A 16,735-nucleotide genomic window follows, 5' to 3' on the forward strand; every position below is an offset into this window, starting at 1 on the left:
GAGAAATGGGTACCATCACGCTTCCGACTTTGATAAAGGTCGGATTGTAGCCTATCGCGATTGCGGTTTATCGTATCGTGACATTGCTGCTCGTATTGGTCGAGATCTAATGACTGGTACCAGAATATGGAATCGGTTGGTTCAGGAGGGTAATACGGAACGCCGTGCTGGACCCCAACGGCCTCGTATCACAAGCAGTTTGAGATGACAGGCATCTTATTGCGCATGGCTGTAACGGATCGTGCACCCACGTCTCGATCCCTGAGTCAACAGATGGGGACGTTTGCAAGACAATAACTATCTGCACGAACAGTTCAACGACGTTTGCAGCAGCATGGACTATCAGCTCGGAGACCATGGCTGCGGTTACCCTTGACGCTGCATCACACACAGGAGCGCGTGCGACGGTGTACTCAAAGACGAACCTGGGTGCACGAATGGCAAAACGTCATTTTTTCGGATGAATCCAGGTTCTGTTTACAGCATCGTGATGGTCGCATCCGTGTTTGGCGACATCGCGGTGAGCGCACATTGGAAGCATGTATTCGTCATCGCCATACTGGCGTATCACCCGGTGTGATGGTATGGGATGCCATTGTTTACATGTCTCGGTCACCTTTTGTTCCCATTGACGACATTTTGAACAGTGGACGTTACATTTCAGATGTGTTACGACCCGTGGCTCTACCCTCCATTCGATCACTGCGAAACGCTACATTTCAGTAGGATAATGCAGGACCGCATGTTGCAGGTCCTGTACGGGTCTTTCTGGATACATAAAATGTTCGACTGCTGCCCTGGCCAGCACATTCTCCAGATCTCTCACCAATTAAAAACATCTGGTCAATGGTGGCCGAGGAACTGGCTCGTCACAATACGCCAGTCACTACTCTTGATGAACTGTGGCATCGTGTTGAAGCTGCATGGGCAGCTGTACCTGTACACGGCATCCAAGCTCTGTTTGACTCAATGCCCAGGCGTATCAAAGCCGTTATTACCGCCAGAGGTGTTTGTTCTGGGTACTGATTTCTCAGGATCTATGCACCCAAATTGTGTGAAAACGTAATCACATGTCAGTTCTAGTATATTTGTCCAATTTTAATGGCGAGTAGTGTAAAATTGCCTGCGTTCTCCCTGGACCCAACTCTACAGGGCATGCCTGGTATGTTCTTGGCAGACATGTTTCTCAACGAACACCCGCTCTTAGAACCGGGGAGGAACTGAATATCGCCTTGAGAGAGGACTGGGACATTGTGCCACAGAGACGTTGTTTGCAGATGACGCTGTAATTTACCGTCTACTAAAATCATCAGACGATCAGTTCCCATTGCAAAATGATCAAGAGAGATTTTCTGTATGGTTCGAAAAGTGGCAATTGGCACTAAACAAAAAAAAAGTGCGAGGTCATCCACATGGGTACTAAAAGAGATCCGATAAATTTTGGGTATACGATAAATCGCACAAATGTAAGGGCTGACAATTCGACTAAATACCTAGGAATTACAATTACGGACAACTTAAATTGGAAAGACCACATGGATAATATTTTGGGGAAGGCGAAACAAAGATTGCGCATTGTTGGCAGAACACTTAGAAGATGCGACAAACCCACTAAAGAGACAGCCTACATTACACTTGTCCGTCCTCTTCTGGAATATTGCTGCGCAGTGTGGGATCCTTACCAGGTAGGATTGACGGAGGACATCGAAAAAGTGCAAAGAAGGGCACGTCGTTTCGTGTTTTCGCGTAATACGGGTGAGAGTGTCACTGATATGGTGTTCGAGTTGGGATGGCAGCCACTGAAATAAAGGCGCTTTCCTTTGCGGCGAGATCTACACTCCTGGAAATGGAAAAAAGAACATATTGACACCGGTGTGTCAGACCCACCATACTTGCTCCGGACACTACGAGAGGGCTGTACAAGCAATGATCACACGCACGGCACAGCGGACACACCAGGAACCGCGGTGTTGGCCGTCGAATGACGCTAGCTGCGCAGCATTTGTGCACCGCCGCCGTCAGTGTCAGCCAGTTTGCCGTGGCATACGGAGCTCCATCGCAGTCTTTAACACTGGTAGCATGCCGCGACAGCGTGGACGTGAACCGTATGTGCAGTTGACGGACTTTGAGCGAGGGCGTATAGTGGGCATGCGGGAGGCCGGGTGGACGTACCGCCGAATTGCTCAACACGTGGGGCGTGAGGTCTCCACAGTACATCGATGTTGTCGCCAGTGGTCGGCGGAAGGTGCACGTGCCCGCCGACCTGGGACCGGACCGCAGCGACGCACGGATGCACGCCAAGACCGTAGGATCCTACGCAGTGCCGTAGGGGACCGCACCGCCACTTCCCAGCAAATTAGGGACACTGTTGCTCCTGGGGTATCGGCGAGGACCATTCGCAACCGTCTCCATGAAGCTCGGCTACGGTCCCGCACACCGTTAGGCCGTCTTCCGCTCACGCCCCAACATCGTGCAGGCCGCCTCCAGTGGTGTCGCGACAGGCGTGAATGGAGGGACGAATGGAGACGTGTCGTCTTCAGCGATGAGAGTCGCTTCTGCCTTGGTGCCAATGATGGTCGTATGCGTGTTTGGCGCCGTGCAGGTGAGCGCCACAATCAGGACTGCATACGACCGAGGCACACAGGGCCAACACCCGGCATCATGGTGTGGGGAGCGATCTCCTACACTGGCCGTACACCACTGGTGATCGTCGAGGGGACACTGAATAGTGCACGATACATCCAAACCGTCATCGAACCCATCGTTCTACCATTCCTAGACCGGCAAGGGAACTTGCTGTTCCAACAGGACAATGCACGTCCGCATGTATCCCGTGCCACCCAACGTGCTCTAGAAGGTGTAAGTCAACTACCCTGGCCAGCAAGATCTCCGGATCTGTCCCCCATTGAGCATGTTTGGGACTGGATGAAGCGTCGTCTCACGCGGTCTGCACGTCCAGCACGAACGCTGGTCCAACTGAGGCGCCAGGTGGAAATGGCATGGCAAGCCGTTCCACAGGACTACATCCAGCATCTCTACGATCGTCTCCATGGGAGAGTAACAGCCTGCATTGCTGCGAAAGGTGGATATACACTGTACTAGTGCCGACATTGTGCATGCTCTGTTGCCTGTGTCTATGTGCCTGTGGTTCTGTCAGTGTGATCATGTGATGTATCTGACCCCAGGAATGTGTCAATAAAGTTTCCCCTTCCTGGGACAATGAATTCACGGTGTTCTTATTTCAATTTCCAGGAGTGTATTTACGAAATTTCAATCACCAACTTTCTCTTCCAAATGTGAAAATATTCTGTTGACACCCACCTACTTAGGGAGGAATGATCATCATAATAAAATAAGATAAATCTGAGTTCGGACGGAAAGATTTGTGTGTTTCTTTTTACCACGCGCTATTCGAGAGTGGAATGGTAGAGAATTAGTATGAAAATGGTTCGATGAACCATCTGCCAGACACTTAAGTGTGAATTGCAGAGTAACCATGTAGATAAAGAGTCTGGTAGCCAGTGTGAATAATGTGTATTAGTGCCCGACGGGGGCCTATTCCTCACCGAGAGTTCGATATCGCCCATTATGTTGGGAGTTTGACCTGTGCAAATCATTAACACTATTTATGTCTGTTGTCCTGCTTTCCCCTGCGGTGCAGTCTGCACCATTTTTCGCTATAAATCCACCGCTTCATCTCTTTAACGTGTGTGCTGTGTTTCATGCTGTGTTTCCTGTCCAACAGTGTGTCTGTTCCTTAGCAACTGTGAAGCATGTCAGTTCGCCGAGGTAAGCCTATGACTTCCCTTAAACCACCTCACGATGCGGATGTTCTGAATCTAGCGTATGAGGTGCACCCAGTCCGTATGACGGACTATCTTTACGAGCTGCCACGAGCACCTGTTTTGCGCCGTTCCCCGCCCATTAAACAGGCATTAGCGGCTGCGTCTAAGGGGAAAGCCGAAAACAGGTGTGTGTACGGACGCAGTTTCGGTCCGCGCCAGGAGCCATGCTGACGTTGTTCCTGGTGGCAGCGCTGGTCGTGGTGCTGGTTATGGTCTACAGGGAGCTCCTTGCCTGGCCTGAAAACTTCCCGCCCGGTGAGTCAAGTGGGGCTTTTAACCTCGCTACTCTTTCCTTTAGACGCTCAAAGCCGGCCGAAGTGGCCGAGCGGTTAAAGGCGCTACAGTCCGGAACCGCACGACCAATACGGTCGCAGGTTCGAATCCTGCCTCGGACATGGATGTGTGTGATGTCCTTAGGTTAGTTAGGTTTAAGTAGTTCTAAGTTCTAGGGGACTTATGACCACAGCAGTTGAGTCCCATAGTGCTCAGAGCCATTTTTTAGACACTCAAAGGACGATGGCGGACGTCAATGATTCGCGAGTTAATCAGCTACTAGTATTTACTCTAGATTCAATTCTGATCCAGGTATCAACTACGAAAATAATTATTAGAAAGATGGGATAAATTCTAGTGTCCGATACCACCCGACGACTTTGACCAATGACGTCATACGTAAGGCAAAGATGCTGCAATGGACAATCTATGAGTGGAACGGACATGGAGGTAAAAATAAGAGGAGTTGTCATGACATCACAAACTTGAAGCCGACCGAAGTCAAGATCCGCCATGTTAGCTACCCCAAAACATTCGCTTCTGGTAGTTTGATTCCGTGTAGCCGTGAAGTGTTTTGATGAAAAATGCCGGCTTGCGTCGCTTACTGTTGTACGAATCGTTCTGATTGTAGTCTAAAGTTTAAACAAATCCCATTTCATTCGTAAGTGGACTTATTTAAGCACTATTTTCTTATATATACTTGAAATTCTGATGCACTGTAAAGTTCTACATTATGGTTTTATTTCTGTGATTTGGCTTTAGATTTCCTATGAGTCCAATGCCAAGAACTCTCTGGAGGTGAGCATTACACTTGGTTTTCATTGTTTGGTTATTCCCAAGTAACTGAAAAGTCCTGGCAAGAAATATCCTGGAAATGGGGACTAATGTTTTAAAATGCGATAATTTAATATAAAAGTAGTGTAACTTCATGTAGTTAATTAAATCTTCAGTAAACTCTGTGGAACACATGTTACAGTGGTTATATTATGAGTACTTAAGGTGTTACATATTTGTTAAATCAAAGTTCCCTATCTAAGTCCAGGCTAATTAGACCATTACATTAATCACTGTGCTGCCGTGTTACCCTGTAAATTGCTGTTATTTGCCACACTGAATGTCACTTGGTAGGTACAATTTAAAAACAAAGCAGATGTGTAAACTAAAATGGGCCTGAAAATCTTAAATTCCGTTCTTTTCCTTCGTAATTTAACCTTTCACTTTGTTGACATGACAGCTGGCTTGTTTACATCATCCCTGCGTACATCTATGGGACACCAAAGGAAATAAGGCAAGTTTCTTGCAAACTTGAACGTTTAAAATTTGCATTTGACTTGAAAATGCAACGAATACAAATCGGTGGCTCTAAACTATCAATCACTGCTTTTGGAGTTCTGGCTTTATCAATTATCGACACAGACACAATGAAAGTGAATAGAAATGGATTACGAAAGCACGCTTTTCATAGCACATACTTCTCTTCTCGGTTATTCGAAGTGTATAAACAAAAAGGAATTACAGTACTGAGGCCAGAAGCTTCATATTTTGGTGTCGTATTACTGTATCGAATACGCATTTAAGACCAGGAAAACGGTTGAAGTTGCGTTCCGTATGCTGTGTTGTTCACTAAAACAGTGTAACATTTACTACATAACATAAATATTGCGTGCACACGACAGAAATAACGAACAAGAAGGAATTGTAAACACTCGTCTGCTATTGTTTTGGGGGATCCAAGATGGTGGCAGGCCCCGCCCACTGGCTTCAAAACAACGTACAGCTAAGTCTCTAGCGGCATCTCCCCTTATTCTACCTCCATGGGAACGGGTCATACCCTTAAACAAACGAATGTAGCGTGCCATAAAATACACTCCTGGAAATTGAAATAAGAACACCGTGAATTCATTGTCCCAGGAAGGGGAAACTTTATTGACACATTACTGGGGTCAGATACATCACATGATCACACTGACAGAACCACAGGCACATAGACACAGGCAACAGAGCATGCACAATGTCGGCACTAGTACAGTGTATATCCACCTTTCGCAGCAATGCAGGCTGCTATTCTCCCATGGAGACGATCGTAGAGATGCTGGATGTAGTCATGTGGAACGGCTTGCCATGCCATTTCCACCTGGCGCTTCAGTTGGACCAGCGTTCGTGCTGGACGTGCAGACCGCGTGAGACGACGCTTCATCCAGTCCCAAACATGCTCAATGGGGGACAGATCCGGAGATCTTGCTGGCCAGGGTAGTTGACTTACACCTTCTAGAGCACGTTGGGTGGCACGGGATACATGCGGATGTGCATTGTCCTGTTGGAACAGCAAGTTCCCTTGCCGGTCTAGGAATGGTAGAACGATGGGTTCGATGACGGTTTGGATGTACCGTGCACTATTCAGTGTCCCCTCGACGATCACCAGTGGTGTACGGCCAGTGTAGGAGATCGCTCCCCACACCATGATGCCGGGTGTTGGCCCTGTGTGCCTCGGTCGTACGCAGTCCTGATTGTGGCGCTCACCTGCACGGCGCCAAACACGCATACGACCATCATTGGCACCAAGGCAGAAGCGACTCTCATCGCTGAAGACGACACGTCTCCATTCGTCCCTCCATTCACGCCTGTCGCGACACCACTGGAGGCGGGCTGCACGATGTTGGGGCGTGAGCGGAAGACGGCCTAACGGTGTGCGGGACCGTAGCCCAGCTTCATGGAGACGGTTGCGAATGGTCCTCGCCGATACCCCAGGAGCAACAGTGTCCCTAATTTGCTGGGAAGTGGCGGTGCGGTCCCCTACGGCACTGCGTAGGATCCTACGGTCTTGGCGTGCATCCGTGCGTCGCTGCGGTCCGGTCCCAGGTCGACGGGCACGTGCACCTTCCGCCGACCACTGGCGACAACATCGATGTACTGTGGAGACCTCACGCCCCACGTGTTGAGCAATTCGGCGGTACGTCCACCCGGCCTCCCGCATGCCCACTATACGCCCTCGCTCAAAGTCCGTCAACTGCACGTACGGTTCACGTCCACGCTGTCGCGGCATGCTACCAGTGTTAAAGACTGCGATGGAGCTCCGTATGCCACGGCAAACTGGCTGACACTGACGGCGGCGGTGCACAAATGCTGCGCAGCTAGCGCCATTCGACGGCCAACACCGCGGTTCCTGGTGTGTCCGCTGTGCCGTGCGTGTGATCATTGCTTGTACAGCCCTCTCGCAGTGTCCGGAGCAAGTATGGTGGGTCTGACACACCGGTGTCAATGTGTTCTTTTTTCCATTTCCAGGAGTGTAATACATATAACGCGACTGTTATTTGCGCGCGAATTTCATCTAAACGTGTTGAAGATGACTGAAATAAATAATAAGAAAGCAATTACAAGTGCATATATTATATTATATTTTTCACACGTACTGCAAAAACGATCTAAATAATGAACCGTCGAATAGTTGGAATCGGTAACTAGAAGCAACCTATGTAGGTCATTTCTTGTTACCGATTCCAATATTACTATTTGTTAAGCAAAAATCTTATACCACATCAGAAACGTGCTTAAAAATGATCTTGTTAGTGAACTATAGAATACAACTACACTTTTAAAAAAACGAAAATTTTTACACACATTACTGCACAAGTAAAAAAATAAAACACAAAAATGACAAAACCAATAACTATAATACACGAAAGTCACGCCAGCTACAGTAGCTCCAAATAACACTCAGTAAAATCGATACACCAGGACTGAGAGTAAAAATAAGAGAAGTGCAGGAGAAACATCGAAAAGGAAAACATAAAAGTGGCTACATAAAAAGAAACTTACCGCATACGAACTTCCAATGGAGTCAAAGATCGAAGCCGACAAGAACGAAATAAGGACATAACAAGAAATAATAACGTTAGAAGGTTAAACTGTAACGAAAGAAGCATAATCCAGAATAACTAACGAAAAAAATAATAAGAAACACAAACTGCCAGGCACGAATGAGGCACCACCCAAATTAGTTTTTCCCTACCACCCGCCCTCAGTCAGACGTAAAATTTTAAAATAGTAAATAAAATGAAACTACGAGTCAATAACATAAACCCTCCGGCAAAGACACAGCAATACCCCTCAGTCCACCATTGTAACCAAAAAATATTAAAACGACAGAAAAACCTCCCTCCAGAGAAACCAAAAAAGTAGCACTGCCACAATACAGTAACATAAAGAAACGCAACGTAAAACAAGAAGAAAAGTATCAGACCCACCACCACCTAACTAACAAAACTAGTCTTGTACATTTTGCTAACTACTTTCATAAATGCAAGAAATAAACAATAACCTTTAGGAATACTCTTTCCCCGCTGGACAACAGATTTTACAGCCCCCCCACCCCCCCATACCCCTCGATAGTATTAGTACACGCCCCCATCTTATAATCTTTAAACTGAATATTGTGATTCACGACCGAATGATGATAACGCCTTTCACCCAATCCCATGTACGAAGCAAACCCATGCGACATGGCTACAGAACCTTCTTCCACATATCCTTCTATTAAAGATGTCAAGACTTCCTTTGTCCGATTTGGTACAACCCTAAATACAACATCAGCACAATCTCCTCCAGAAACTACTACTCCAAAAACCCAAAGCCCAACCACCTCGTGCTCCCTTTCGTACTTTCTCTTTCCAAAATGTGACTCATCTACTTCAACTATAACCCCTGCCCCCCCCCCCCCCCCCCCCCAGTGACCCCTATACTTCATAAATTCCCCGCAGACTTCTGTAAAAAACGAGAACCAGCCGACTACATTGCCTCACGAAACCCCCGCTTCGTGCATGGCAGATTTTCAAGAATATTCATAGCAAAAATAGTAGGTTAGCATGACAATTACTTCTAAATTCAGCCTCGATCCACCGAGCGAGGTGGCGCAGTGGTTAGACACTGGACTCGCATTCGGGAGGATGACGGTTCAATCCCGCGTCCGGACATCCTGATTTAGGTTTTCCGTGATTTCCCTAAATCACTCCAGGCAAATCCCGGGATGGTTCCTCTGAAAGTGCACGGCCGACTTCCATCCCCATCCTTTCCTAATTCGATGAGACCGATGATCACGTTGTCTGGTCTCCTTCCTCAAATAACCAACCAATCAGCCTCGATCTTTCGAACCACGTCCCCCTGCGTATGGATCTCCATATGTTATTTTTTCTGTACCTCCACATGAATTCGTCGGAAGTTCGTGATGATGCAACCTTAGTCAAAAAAATGTAGTTTCCACAGACCTGAACTTGAAAAATTCAGCAATGGCGCCCAATGATTGCAAAAATTTTATAGTCGATTTACGGTCACTCATTTTCTGAAGCAGAATTTTCGCAGTAAAAGCAACTGACTCATCCATAACGAACAGCGTCAGAAATGAAGACCTTATAAATCACGACTACTTATAAATCACGACTACTTTCATCAACAAAAGATGCCGAAAACAAATTACGAGATGAAAACAAAGCAATCTACATCGAATTTTTAATATACGCGCGAAACGTGGAAATCCAGAGAAATCATTTAACGTTCATCGACAGCAATCTGCGGCACAAACAAAATAACATCACACATCACACATTACGTCAGTAGTCAAAGCCGACGGGTGGTATCTGACACAAGAGTTGACCCGAAAGATGCACCAGAATTACATATACTGTGTTCCAACATTATGAATTACCTCAAAGAAGACTATTTATTGACACATAGCACAGCTTCAGAAAATATCGTTCTTGTGAAACACAGCTAGCTCCTTATACTCATGAAGTAATGAGTGCTATCGACAGGGGATGTCATATTGATTCCATATTTTTAGATTTCCAAAAGGCTTTCGACACCGTTCCTCACAACCGTCTTATAATCAAACTGCGTGCCTATGGAATGTCGCCTCAGTTGTGTGATTGGATTCGTGATTTCCTGTCAGAAAGGTCACAGTTCGTAGTAATTGACGGAAATTCATCGAGCAAAACAGAAGAAATATACGTCGTTCCCCAAGGAAGAGTTATAGGCCTATTATTCCTCATTTATATTAACGTCATAGGAGACAATCTGTTTGTAGATAATGCTGTCATTTACCATCTTGTAAAGTCATCAGATGACCGAAACGAATTGCTATATGATTTAGATAAGATATCCGTATGGCGCGAATAGTGACAATTGACCCTGAAAAAAGAAATATGTGAAGTTATTCAGATGAGTACAAAAAGAAATCCGCTAAATACTTAGGGATTACAATTACAAATAACCTGAATTGGAACGACCACATAGATAATGTTGTGGGTAGAGTAAACCAAAGACTGCAATTCATTGGCAGAACACTTAAAAGGTGCAACAGATCTACTAAAGAGACTGCTTGCACCATGCGTGTCCGCCCTATTCTGGAGTATTGATGTGGGATGTGGGATCCGCATCAGGTGGGACTGGCAGATAACATCGAAAAAGTTCAAAGAAGGGCAGCTCGTTTTGTATTAACACGAAATAGGGGAGATAGTGCCACAGGCATGATACGTGAATTGGAGTGGCAATTATTAAAACAAAGGCGTTATTCGTTGCGACGGGATCTTCTCATGAAATTTCAATCACCAGTTTTCTACTCCGATTGCGAAAACGTTCAGCTTGAAGGTGGTTCATTGAACCTTCTGCCAGGGACTTTACTGTGAATAGGAGAGTAATCACATAGATGTAGATGTAATATTTCTTGTGACCATTTTTTTGTGTGTACATATATTTTTAATTCTTCAAGAATGTTCACTTCAAGACCTTTTGGTATTCTGTGCAAGATTTGCAATTTTTTTGTTTTTTTTATGGTATTAGCAGTGTGGATTTGATTTTTCAAATGTTATCTTTTCTTTTACATATGACGTTAAAATTTCTTCCTGATTGGCCAATGTAAAAACTATTACTTTAGTATAAATGACATTCATATTTATACACTGTCTTACGAAAACTGTGTTCGCAGGTACTTGACAATGGCGATAAATGCCGAAAAAGTCTGTCATGAATTAAGATTAGTTACTATAAGCAGCTATTCTGGGGCATCTTTCTAATAATCATGTCATTATGTGACATATATTCTGCTTCTGACTGCTGCAGCATTTGAAAGTGTAACATCTGAACGGAACTAGCTACAGGGGTTGCAAATACCGCGACAAATGCGTGCTTGAACACATCGGGGAGGGGGGGGGGGGGGGGGGGAGGAGAACGGAGGGACGGTGTTTAATTTAAGTTCAGGTAGTCGCGGAGATACAGAGCGGGCTGTAATTGTCGTATGGCTGCGAAACTGGCTGGATGTCCTAATGCGTTAATGCAGAATCGATTTACGATGAAAAAAATTACTTCCGCTTTCGGCCAGCAGGTGCATATCTGGCGTTGTGAATGCAAGAAAGACGAATAGAAATGTTTCCATACGTAATGTCCTAGGAACGGGACGTCGGCAGAAGAGGTCAATAAAGTGAAAAAGTCATAACGTCGATTTTATTGTTAACAGTCACTTACACAATTTGTTTAACATAAGCACAGGAGTCGTCGATGAGATGATGTAAAGCGCCAGATTTTCACCTTGTGGCTAAAATTGAAACGATGTTTTTCCCTGACAACCAAGTTGCGCTGCCATACGATAGCCGGCCGGGGTGGCCGACCGGTTGTAGGCGCTACAGTTTGGAACCGCGCGACCGCTACGATCGCAGGTTCGAATCCTGCCTCGGTTATGGACGTGTGTGATGTCCTTAGGTTAGTTAAGTTTAAGTAGTTCTAAGTTCTAGGGGACTGATGACCTTAGAAGTTAAGTAACATAGTGCTCAGAGCCATTTTTTTTTTGCCATACGATAATTACAGCCAACAGCTGACCTCTGTATTTGCACTTCAATTATAACCACCCACTACGAGTAAATGCAGACGGTTGCCAAGCCTGCTGGTTGCACTGATGTACACTACTGGCCATTAAAATTGCTACACCAAGAAGAAATGCAGATGATAAACGGGTATTCATTGGACAAATATGTTATACTAGAACTGACCCAGAACAACCACCTCTGGCCGTAATAGCGGCCTTGATACGCCAGGGCATTGAGTTAAACAGAGCTTGGATGTCGTGTACAGGTACAGCTGTCCATGCAGCTTCAACACGATACCACAGTTCATCAAGAGTAGTGATTGGCGTATTGTGACGAGCCAGTTGCTCAGCCACCATTGACCAGACGTTTTCAATTGGTGAGAGATCTGGAGAATGTGCTGGCCGGGGCAGCAGTCGAACATTTTCTGTATGCAGAAAGGCCCGTACAGGACCTGAAACATACATTCGTGCATTATCCTGCTGAAATGTAGGGTTTCGCAGGGATCGAATGAAGGGTAGAGTTACGTGTCGTAACACACTTGAAACGTAACGTATACTGTTCAAAGTGTCGTCAATGTGAACAAGAGGTGACCGAGACGTGTAACCAATGGCACCCCATACCATCATGCCGGATGATACGCCAGTATGGCGATGACGAATACACGCCTCCAATGTGCGTTCACCGCGATGTTGCCAAACACGGATGCGACCATCACGATGCTGTAAACAGAACCTGGATTCACCCGAAAAAATGACGTTTTGCCATTCGTGCACCCAGGTTCATCGTTGAGTACACCGTCGCAGGCGCTCCTGTCTATGATGCAGCGTCAAAGGTAACCGCAGTCACGGTCTCCGAGCTGATAGTCTATGCTGCTGCAAACGTCGTCGAACTGTTCGTGCAGATGGTTGTTGTCTTGCGAACGTTCCCATCTGTTGACTCAGGGATCGAGACGTGGCTGCACGATCCGTTACAGCCATGCGGATGCCTGTCGTCTCGACTGCTAATGATAAGAGGCCGTCGGGATCCAGCACGGCGTTCCGTATTGCCATCCTGAACCCAACGATTCCATATTCTGCTAACAGTCATTGGATCTCGACCAACGCGAGCATCAATGTCGCGATACGATAAACCGCAATCCCGATAGGCTTCAATCCGACCTTTATCAAAGTCGGAAGCGTGATGGTACCCACTTCTCCTCCTTACACGAGGCATCACAACACCGTTTCACCAGGCAACGCCGGTCAACTGCAGTTTATGTATGAGAAAGCGGTTGGAAACTTTCCTCATGTCAGCATATTGTAGGTGTCGCCACCGGAGCCAACCTTGTGTGAATGCTCTGAAAAGCTAATCATTTGCATATCACAGCATCTTCTTCCTGTCGGTTAAATTTCGCGTCTGTAGCACGTCATTTTCGTGGTGTAGCAGCTTTAATGGTCAGTAGTGTATTTGACCAGTAACGGCATGTGTGCAGTGTCCTCAATATATGAGTCGTGATCAGGACTGTGTTCTGTGTAACTGTGAGTTCATTAATGTTGGGATTAAAAGAATACGAACGTGAGAGAATTGTTGGTGCTCGGGTGGTGGGCGTTACCACAATCATGGTAGCCGAAGCGTTCGGTGTTTCGAGAGGCATCATATCGAAGATGTGTACCACATACAGGTGAAGGGGGAGAAACATCACCCGCTAAGTCATGACGCGGACAAAGGTGTGTGTTGAATGATCGTCTCGGAAGATCAGTGAAGGGGATTGTGACGAAAAATAAGAGGACGACAGCTGCAAAAGTCACTGGAGAACTAAATGTCGCACTCGCTAACCCTGTCAGTTCCGAGACAACACGAAGGGAGCTCCAGAAACTGAGAATCGCACTGCGAGCGTTAATTCCTTAACGGGTCACCGGTGAGGGAAATGGTCGACGGTAAAAAAAAAAAAAACGTGGTGTCGAAACCATAAAACCTGGGCTACGGGGCAGTGTAAGAAAGTCATTTGTCCGGACTAGTGCCTTTTGACACGGTTTCCAACGTCTGGTCGAGTTTATATTCCATGTTGGAAAGATTGTGGGGGGTTCGGTGGTGATTTCGGCAGCCATATCGCGGTATCCCACGGGCCCCACAGTTACTTCGTAAGGTCCCGTTACGGTCATGGATTACGTGACCATTTTAACTGATCGATCCCGTGGTACAGTGCTTGCTTTCCAGTGGTGATGCTGTGATCCAAGACGACAGGGCCCCACGAGGGAGAACTGTCACACCTCCCCTGGACGCCGGGATCACCAGGTCACAACATTATCGAGTGTTTGCGATCTACTTCAGAAAGACGGGTGCGTGATTGCTACCTACCACCATCATCGCTTCCTGAATCTGCAGCTGTTTTGGAGGAAGAATGGTGTATGATTCCATCCAAAAATGCCGGCCGCGGTGGCCCTGCGGTTCTAGGCACTTCAGTCCGGAACTGCGTGCCTGCTACGGTCGCAGGTTCTGCCTCGGGCATGGATGTGTGTGATGTCCTTAGGTAGTTAGATTTAAGTAGTTCTAAGTTCTAGGGGACTAATGACCTCAGATATTAAGTCCCATAGTGCTCAGACCCATTTAAATTCCATCCAAAAACTATTAGGGGCTGTATACAGGGTGGTCCATTGATAGTGACCGGGCCAAATATCTCACGAAATAAGCATCTACAAAGAACGAAACTCGTCTACCGTGAAGGGGGAAACCAGATGGCGCTATGGTTGGCCCGCTAGATGGAACTGCCATTGGTCAAACGGATATCAACTGCTTTTTTAAAAAAATAGAAACCTCCATTTTTTAATACATATCCGTGTAGTACGTAAAGAAATATGAATGTTTTAGTTGGACCACTGTTGTCGCTTTGTGATAGATGTCGCTGTAATAGTCACAAACATATGGCTCACAATTTTAGACGAACAGTTGGTAACAGGTAGGTTTTTTAAATTAAAATACAGAACGTAGGTACGTTTGCATATTTTGTTTCAGTTGTTCGAATGTCATACATGTATCTTTGTGAACTTATCATTTCTGAGAACGCATGTTGTTAAAGTGTGATTACCGGTAAATACCACATTTCATGCAATGTATGCTCAAAATTATGTCCGTCAACCTCAATGCATTTGGCAATATGTGTAACGACATTCCTCTCAACAGCGAGTAGTCGCCCTCCGCAATCTTCGCACATGCATTGACAATGCACTGACGCATGTTGTCAGGGGTTGTCGGTGGATCACGATAGCAAATATCCTTCAACTTTCCCCACAGACAGAAATCCGGGGACTTCAGATCCGGTGAACGTGCGGGCCACGGTATGGTGCTTCGACGATCAAGCCACCTGTCATGAAATATGCTATTCAATACCGCTTCAACCGCACGCGAGCTATGTGCCGGACATGCATCATGTTGGAAGTACATCGCCATTCTGTCATGCCGTGAAACATCTTGTAGTAACATCGGTAGTAGATTACGTAGGAAATCAGCATACATTGCACCATTTAGATTGTCATCGATAAAATGGGGGCCAATTATCCTTCCTCCCATAATGCCGCACCATACAAGGTCGCTGATGTTCCACTTGTCGCAGCCATCGTGAATTTCCGTTGCCCAATAGTGTATATTATGCCGGTTTACGATACCGCTGTTGGTGAAATAAAATGGCTCTGGGCACTATGGGACCTAACTTCTAAGGTCATCAGTCCCCTGGGACTTAGAACTACTTAAACCTAACTAACCCAAGGACATCACGCACATCCATGCCCGAGGCAGGATTCGAACCTGCAACCGTAGTGGTCGCGCGGTATCAGTCTGTAGCGCCTAGAACCGCTCGGCCATCTCGGCCGGCCCTGGCTGTTGGTGAATGATGCTTCGTCGCTAAATAGAATGCGTGCAAAAAATCTGTCATCGTCCCGTAATTTCTCTTGTGCCTAGTGGCAGAACTGTACACAACGTTCAAAGTCGTCGCCATGCAATTCCCGGTGCATAGAAATATGGTACGGGTGCAATCGATGTTGATGTAGCGTTCTCAACACCGACGTTGTTGAGATTCCCGATTCTCGCGCAATTTGTCTGCTACTGCTGTGCGGATTAGCCGCGACAGCAGCTAAAACACGTACTTGGGCATCATCATTTGTTGCAGGTCGTGGCTGACGTTTGACATATGGCTGAACACTTCCTGTTTCCTTAAACAACGAAAGTATCCGGCGAACGGTCCGGACACTCGGATGATGTCGTCCAGGATACCGAGCAGCATACATAGCACACGCCCGTTGGGCATTTTGATCACAATAGCCATACATCAACACGATATCGACCTTTTCCGCAATTGGTAAAAGGTGCATTTTAACACGGGTGATGTATCACGAAGCAAATACCGGCCGCACTGGCGGAATGTTACGGGATACCACGTACTTATACGTTTGTGACTATTACAGCGCCATCTATCACAAAGCGAAAAAAGTGGTCCAACTAAAACATTCGTATTTCTTTTCGTACTGTACGAATATGTAATAAAAAATGGGGGTTCCTATTTTTCAAAAAAGCAGTTGATATCAGTTTGAACTATGGCAGCGCCATGTAGTGGGCCAACCATAGCGCCATCTGGTTTCCCCCTTCAATGCTATTTTGTCTAAAACTGACATGGTGAGACCGTGGCTGTGTACAATTAATGTAGGTTAATTCTTACAAAGAAGAAAACAGCAACCAGCCACTATTAACACTGCTATTTATTTAGGTAAATAGCGCCATTACCGGTTTCGAACTGTC

At 46.2% G+C, this 16,735-nt stretch overlaps 1 protein-coding gene across 1 annotated transcript in view; it reads left to right on the forward strand.

The window, feature by feature from the left end:
• Nucleotides 1–4,009: 4,009 nt before the first annotated feature.
• The window catches only part of LOC124552286 (probable cytochrome P450 304a1), an 83,223-nt gene continuing 70,497 nt past the window's right edge, over nt 4,010–16,735 (forward strand). Inside the window, exon 1 of the mRNA XM_047126563.1 lies at nt 4,010–4,100. Coding sequence (XP_046982519.1) covers nt 4,010–4,100 — 91 coding nt within the window. The remainder of the gene's footprint in view (nt 4,101–16,735) is intronic.

Source organism: Schistocerca americana, chromosome 10, assembly GCF_021461395.2.
Source record: "Schistocerca americana isolate TAMUIC-IGC-003095 chromosome 10, iqSchAmer2.1, whole genome shotgun sequence".
Lineage (NCBI taxonomy): Eukaryota > Metazoa > Arthropoda > Insecta > Orthoptera > Acrididae > Schistocerca > Schistocerca americana.